This window comes from Perca flavescens, chromosome 16 (genome assembly GCF_004354835.1).
Source record: "Perca flavescens isolate YP-PL-M2 chromosome 16, PFLA_1.0, whole genome shotgun sequence".
NCBI classification, from domain to species: Eukaryota; Metazoa; Chordata; class Actinopteri; order Perciformes; family Percidae; genus Perca; species Perca flavescens.
This window is the reverse complement of record NC_041346.1, coordinates 34461355-34468854: the sequence shown is the minus strand read 5'-3', so window position 1 is coordinate 34468854 and position 7500 is coordinate 34461355. Positions and strand designations below refer to the sequence as shown.

The 7500-nt window shown below is 45.1% G+C and overlaps 1 protein-coding gene across 1 annotated transcript in view; it reads left to right on the top strand.

Moving 5' to 3' along the window:
• wdr36 (WD repeat domain 36) overlaps positions 1-7500 on the top strand; it is a 29655-nt gene that overhangs the window by 4152 nt on the left and 18003 nt on the right. The window contains exons 4-8 of the mRNA XM_028601271.1: positions 1328-1445; positions 1551-1683; positions 2669-2723; positions 3123-3255; positions 4777-4952. Of these exons, the coding sequence (XP_028457072.1) occupies positions 1328-1445; positions 1551-1683; positions 2669-2723; positions 3123-3255; positions 4777-4952 (615 nt within the window). The remainder of the gene's footprint in view (positions 1-1327; positions 1446-1550; positions 1684-2668; positions 2724-3122; positions 3256-4776; positions 4953-7500) is intronic.

The window sequence follows — 7500 nt, the reverse complement described above, 5'->3', positions numbered from 1 at the left end:
CTGTAGTTCACTAGTCAGCCTGTAGTTCAGCCTGTAGTTCACTAGTCAGCCTGTAGTTAGTCAGCCTGTAGTACTAGTCAGCCTGTAGTTAGTCAGCCTGTAGTTCACTAGTCAGCCTGTAGTTCACTAGTCAGCCTGTAGTTCACTAGTCAGCCTGTAGTTCAGTAGTCAGCCTGTAGTTCACTAGTCAGCCTGTAGTTCACTAGTCAGCCTGTAGTTCACTAGTCAGCCTGTAGTTCACTAGTCCGCCTGTAGTTCAGTAGTCAGCCTGTAGTTCACTAGTCAGCCTGTAGTTCAGTAGTCAGCCTGTAGTTCACTAGTCAGCCTGTAGTTCAGTAGTCAGCCTGTAGTTCAGTAGTCAGCCTGTAGTTCAGTAGTTCAGTAGTCAGCCTGTAGTTCAGTAGTCAGCCTGTAGTTCAGTAGTCAGCCTGTAGTTCAGTAGTCCGCCTGTAGTTCAGTAGTCAGCCTGTAGTTCAGTAGTCAGCCTGTAGTTCAGTAGTCAGCCTGTAGTTCAGTAGTCAGCCTGTAGTTCAGTAGTCAGCCTGTAGTTAGTCAGCCTAGTACTAGCCTGTAGTTCACTAGTCCGCCTGTAGTTCAGTAGTCAGCCTGTAGTTCAGTAGTCAGCCTGTAGTTCAGTAGTCAGCCTGTAGTTAGTCAGCCTGTAGTTTACTAGTCCGCCTGTAGTTCAGTAGTCAGCCTGTAGTTCAGTAGTCAGCCTGTAGTTCACTAGTCAGCCTGTAGTTCAGTAGTCAGCCTGTAGTTCAGTAGTCAGCCTGTAGTTAGTCAGCCTGTAGTTCAGTAGTCAGCCTGTAGTTCAGTAGTCAGCCTAGTCAGTTCAGTAGTCAGCCTGTAGTTCAGTAGTCAGCCTGTAGTTCAGTAGTCAGCCTGTAGTTTCAGTAGTCAGCCTGTAGTTAGTCAGCCTGTAGTTTCAGTAGTCAGCCTGTAGTTCAGTAGTCAGCCTGTAGTTCAGTAGTCAGCCTGTAGTTCAGTAGTCAGCCTGTAGTTCAGTAGTCAGCCTGTAGTTCAGTAGTCAGCCTGTAGTTCAGTAGTCAGCCTGTAGTTCAGTAGTCAGCCTGTAGTTCAGTAGTCAGCCTGTAGTTTACTAGTCAGCCTGTAGTTAGTCAGCCTGTAGTTCAGTAGTCAGCCTGTAGTTCAGTAGTCAGCCTGTAGGGGGCATAGTTAGTTACCAGTAGTCAGCCTGTAGTTCAGTAGTCCGCCTGTAGTTTACTAGTCAGCCTGTAGTTAGTCAGCCTGTAGTTCAGTAGTCAGCCTGTAGGGGGCATCTTCTAGAGAAACGTTGAACTGAAACAGTTTTCTCTCTGTACAGGTAGTGATGCGTTACCATGGACACAGACAGGAAGTGCGTCTGCTGCTTCCTCTGGGCGATCAGCTGATATCAGCCGACGCTGGCGGTGATGTCATCGTGTGGGACGTCCAGGGAGGAGGTGAGGGGGGGGGGCACTGTTTCAGTTGTTACCCATCATGCCTTGCTCTCTCTCTCTCTCTGAGACGTGTTACCCATCATGCCTTGCTCTCTCTCTCTCTCTCAGACGAGTACCTACGGCTGCAGTTTGACTCCGCCTCCTTCGACGTGTCGGCCATGATGCATCCCAGCACCTACCTGAACAAGGTGCTGCTGGGAAGCTCCCAGGGTGCACTGCAGCTCTGGAACATCAAGACCAGGTTAGCTTAGCATGTTAGCATCTTAAAGGTCCCATGGCTAAGGTCTATATAAAGAGACTTCAGATACAGTATTAGGGGACCACTAAGGTCTATATAAAGAGACTTCAGATACAGTATTAGGGGACCACTAAGGTCTATATAAAAGAGACTTCAGATACAGTATTAGGGGACCACTAAGGTCTATATAAAGAGACTTCAGATACAGTATTAGGGGGACCACTAAGGTCTATATAAAAGAGACTTCAGATACAGTATTAGGGGACCACTAAGGTCTATATAAAAGAGACTTCAGATACAGTATTAGGGGACCACTAAGGTCTATATAAAAGAGACTTCAGATACAGTATTAGAGGACCACTAAGGTCTATATAAAAGAGACTTCAGATACAGTATTAGGGGACCACTAAGGTCTATATAAAAGAGACTTCAGATACAGTATTAGGGGACCACTAAGGTCTATATAAAAGAGACTTCAGATACAGTATTAGGGGACCACTAAGGTCTATATAAAAGAGACTTCAGATACAGTATTAGGGGACCACTAAGGTCTATATAAAAGAGACTTCAGATACAGTATTAGGGGACCACTAAGGTCTATATAAAAGAGACTTCAGATACAGTATTAGGGGACCACTAAGGTCTATATAAAAGAGACTTCAGATACAGTATTAGGGGACCACTAAGGTCTATATAAAAGAGCCTTTGGATACAGTATTAGGGGACCACTAAGGTCTATATAAAAGAGACTTCAGATACAGTATTAGGGGACCACTAAGGTCTATATAAAAGAGACTTCAGATACAGTACTAGAGGACCACTAAGGTCTATATAAGAGCACCATGTCATGGGACCTTTAAAGTCTCAGCATCACCCTAATTTCCTTCCCTTTTCTTCTGTTTCTCCCATACCTTCTTATATATTTGTTAGCAGACATAATAATAACAATAATAATAATAATAATATAATTATGTTTTGTTTGTTTCAGTAAGTTGGTGTTTACGTTCCCCGGCTGGTCAGCAGGAGTCACCTCTCTGCAGCAGGTCAGTCTCTCAGCTCCCTTAAACTCACTCCTCTTCTCCTCCACTTGTCTCCTCCTCTCTTCCACTTGTCTCCTCCTCTCCTCCACTTGCCTCCTCCACTCCTCTCCTCCACTTGCCTCCTCCTCTCCTCCACTTGCCTCCTCCACTCGTCTCCTCCACTTGCCTCCTCCTCTCTTCCACTTGCCTCCTCCTCTCTTCCACTTGCCTCCTCCTCTCCTCCACTTGCCTCCTCCTCTCCTCCACTTGCCTCCTCCACTTGCCTCCTCCTCTCCTCCACTTGCCTCCTCCTCTCCTCCACTTGTCTCCTCGATGTGTCCCAAGTGCTTTTACTTTGAAAGGAACATTAATAATATATTTTTTTCTTTAAATAAAAATAAAAATAAAATATTTGTTTCCCAGAGTCCCGCGGTGGACGTGGTCGGCGTCGGCACGGCGACAGGACGCATCATCATTCACAACATCCGATTGGACGAGACGCTGATGAGCTTCACACAGGACTGGGGACCAATCACCTCGCTCGCTTTCAGAACAGGTACAGCTCTCTCTATTGATGTATTATCAACCTGGAACCTATTTCCCCATATTTTAGTGTCTGTGTGACTGATGGGAAAAAAATCTTTAAATTGGTCCAGTATGTATAAATGTTACCGCAAAACCCACCAGACTCCATGTAAATAATCAGGACTTTTATCATCGTAAAACACACTTCATTCAAAGTGGACAGAAACTAAATAAAACTACCAAAAACCGTCTTGGTTCATCTTTCCACTGTTCCAACAATCACCACTCTGGTTTGGTTGAAATAAACCCTTAATTCACCCATTTACAGTACATGTGGAGATATGCTGGCTCTATACACGCTAAAAGTCCTGATTATTTACATGGAGTCTGGTGGAGATATGCTGGCACTATACACGCTAAAAGTCCTGATTATTTACATGGAGTCTGGTGGAAATATGCTGGCTCTATACACGCTAAAAGTCCTGATTATTTACATGGAGTCTGGTGGAGATATGCTGGCTCTATACACACTAAAAGTCCTGATTATTTACATGGAGTCTGGTGGAGATATGCTTGCTCTATACACGCTAAAAGTCCTGATTATTTACATGGAGTCTGGTGGAAATATGCTGGCTCTATACACACTAAAAGTCCTGATTATTTACATGGAGTCTGGTGGAGATATGCTGGCTCTATACACACTAAAAGTCCTGATTATTTACATGGAGTCTGGTGGAAATATGCTGGCTCTATACACACTAAAAGTCCTGATTATTTACATGGAGTCTGGTGGAGTTTGGTGATGGTGATTTCGGGGCTGTTTCATATTAAACTAAAAGGATCTCACTCTTTAACTAAAAGGTCTATCTCTGTAGGGATCCATCCCATAATGTTGTCAGACACTTAGAATAATGATCTGAGTCTGTCAGCAGCATGAAGGCTGGGTCATGACCGAAAGAACCAGATCCAGGGTACAAGAGGCTGAAATGGGTTTCCTCAGGAGGGTGGCTGGCGTCTCCCTTAGAGATAGGGTGAGAAGCTCAGTCATCCGTGAGGGAGCTCGAGAGAGCCGCTGCTCCTTTGCGTCGAAAGGAGCCAGTTGAGGTGGTTCGGGCATCTGGTAAGGATGCCCCCTGGGCGCCTCCCTAGGGAGGTGTTCCAGGCAGGTCCAGCTGGGAGGAGGCCTCGGGGAAGACCCAGGACTAGGTGGAGGGATTATATCTCCAACCTGGCCTGGGAACACCTCGGGATCCCCCAGTCGGAGCTGGTTAATGTTGCTCGGGAAAGGGAAGTTTGGGGTCCCCTGCTGGAGCTGCTCCCCCCGCGACCCGACACCGGATAAGTGGACGAAGATGGATGGATGTCAGCAGCAACAACAGAACTTGTAGTGACTCTAACTGCTGCTGAACATTAGTCCTGTAGGGTTACATCGTTCTCATCAGAGATTTCACTCAGAACGATAACAAATAATTACACTTTAATATCTCTGTCTGTCTCTCTGTCTCTCTCTCTCTGTCTGTCTCTCTCTCCTGCCTGTCTCTCTCTCTGTCAGACGGCCCTCCCATCGTGGCGTCTGCCAGTCCTCAGGGCCACATTGCATTCTGGGACCTGGAGCGCCGTCAGCTGGTCACTCAGCTGAGACACGCCCACAGCACGGCCGTCGCCGCGGCAACCTTCGTCCACAGAGAGCCGCTATTGGTCACCAACGGAGCAGACAACGCCATCAAGGTGAGACTTTATTTCTGAGTGCTAACCCTTCAGTCCCATCAGCTACTAAAGAGAGAGAGACATGCACTCCTAGGTGGGCCTCCTGGGCGAGCCTATAGCCTACTCCTAGGTGGGCCTCCTGGGCGAGCCTATAGCCTACTCCTGGTTGCTTGGCAACAGTAAACAGAAATTCTCCCGTGCTACCTTCTTGCACATCTTAAGTTACTTCAGAGGTCTCGTTAAGTCACAAGAACCATCTTTTGGGATTTAAAAGTACCGTATTTTTTGGACTATAAGTCGCTCCGGAGTATAAATCGCATCAGTCAAAAAATGCGTCATGAAGAGAAAAAAAACATATATAAGTCGCACCGGACTATAAGTCGCATTTATTTAGATTATAAATACAAGAGTTATTCAACTACACAATAGCACACAGAACAACAGGCTGAATACGGTAGGTGTCCGGTATGTTAACGTAACACATTAACAGTTATTGAACTATACAATAGCACCAGAACAACTAGCTAGCAGGGCGGGAGCACGGAGGTATTAAAAGGCGTGGAGACGAAGCTGCACCGTGAACGAGCCCCTCCAGACTCCTTCCTCCTCCTCTGGACATCTTTCAGCCCACGATTAGCCGATTAGCCGATTAGCTTTCTTTGTTTTCTTCATTGCAGTAAGAGTCACCTTTTCTCCAGTCTCCCTCATAAGTTTCTCCCTCATTTCAAACTCTCTTTCTGCTGCTCCATTACCGTTTTCGGGGCTGCATATTTTACTACCTGCAGTTTGTCTCTTTTCTTTCTCAGTTGTCTTTAGGAGCGTTCTAGTTGTCACGAGCCCAGAGCGCCCTCTCACGGCTGTAGACGGTAATGTTTTCAGTATGAATTAACATGTAAAAACTTGTTAAATTATATATATTTTGATATATAAGTCGCACCTGACTATAAGTCGCAGGACCAGCCAAAGTAGGAAAAAAAGTGCGACTTATAGTCCGGAAAATACGGTATTTATTTCTCGATAAAAGTAACAAAATATATGAGATAAAATTACAAATATATCAGATATGTACATAAATACCAGATGTCCTGATGCTTGAATTATTTTCTTTGACTCGAGCCACTGACATACGTCACGCTACCTTCACTCTGATTGGCTGTCGCTTTGTCGCATCGCTCAGCATTTGCATAAAATAGTCTTCTTGTCTATTTGCCAGTGAGCTTGTCGCTGGCAAACGGCCCCTCCCATTAAACATGAACGGTAGCCTGTCTCTCTGTCTCTTGTAGATAGTGTGACTGGGGGGTTAGACTTGAAAGGGGGGAGAGAGTAACCTGACTCCACCAGATGGATCGCTTCCCATTAGCTCGGCATATCCATCTGGGAACTTTCCGTTGGAGAACTTTTGGGAAGGGGCAGAAATCCTGGTTAGCTGATTGGATGAACCACCTATAGTTGGTGATAGACGGGCCAAATCAACCAATCAGATCAACGAAGCGTATGAAAATACAACCACAAGCCCCTGCTGCTGCAGGCAAAGCATAGCTCGTTAGCTCAGCAAGCTAGCAACATGTAGGTATAGCTGGGCGATTTTTTTTATAAAATACTCGATTTTCGATTCGATTTCCCCCTTCCATTTAAAACAAAATAACTGCGAACTGTAAATATATTTTAAAAATATATATTTATTGTATTTAATTAAAGTGCATCAACATAAACAAAATTGCAAAGGCAAACCCTTCCTCTAAGTGAGAAGTCACTGTGCAGTGTGCAACAAAGATTGTTAAACATCCAAATTATTTATACTGTATTTGGACTGAAATTTTTTTTTTTGAAAATATGAATCGATTTGACCTACCAACTCGATTTTTAAATCAAATCGATTTTTTTCCCAGTCCTACATGTCGGTAAAGGAGATTTACCGTTTGTGTAACGAGAATTTAGGAATAAAAGGCCCCATTTCAGGTTCCTGGTCCATATTCCAAAAGAAGGATCCAATTAGGGCTACCGCTGTCTGAAATACTGGTTAGCTGATTGGATAAACCATCTGTCTATCACCACCAACCAACGCTGATTGGCCGGTCGTTTGGCTAACAGCTCCAAATGTTCTCCATCTCAAGATGCCAGACTGATCTGGGAGGAGATCTGGAGCTCAGAGACCAGGTCCCACCAGGCTAGGGGCCCGGAGCTGCAGCATTTATCCAGAGACTGACTGAAACCTCCGCTGTTGATTTCCTGTCACTTAACACGTAAACTCTGACCTATTCTCAGCTCTCTCTCGCTCTCATTTTCACACTCTGCTGGTCCTTAAAGACCCAGTGTGTAACAGGTTTAGTTGTTCATTATCTGTGTTGCCTGTTCACCAACTCGTCCTTTTTCATGAATATTTACCTCCACCATCAACTCCAAGGATTCCTATTGGCTGAGATTTAACATTAGTGTTATCATGAACTGGGCTACACGCTCCATATTCATGTTCATCTAGAAATACATTAGCTGGTAAGAGACACACAGGACACACTGCTCCACCTTTATGTGTGTGTGTGTATATGTGTCTCTGTGTGTGTGTGTGTGT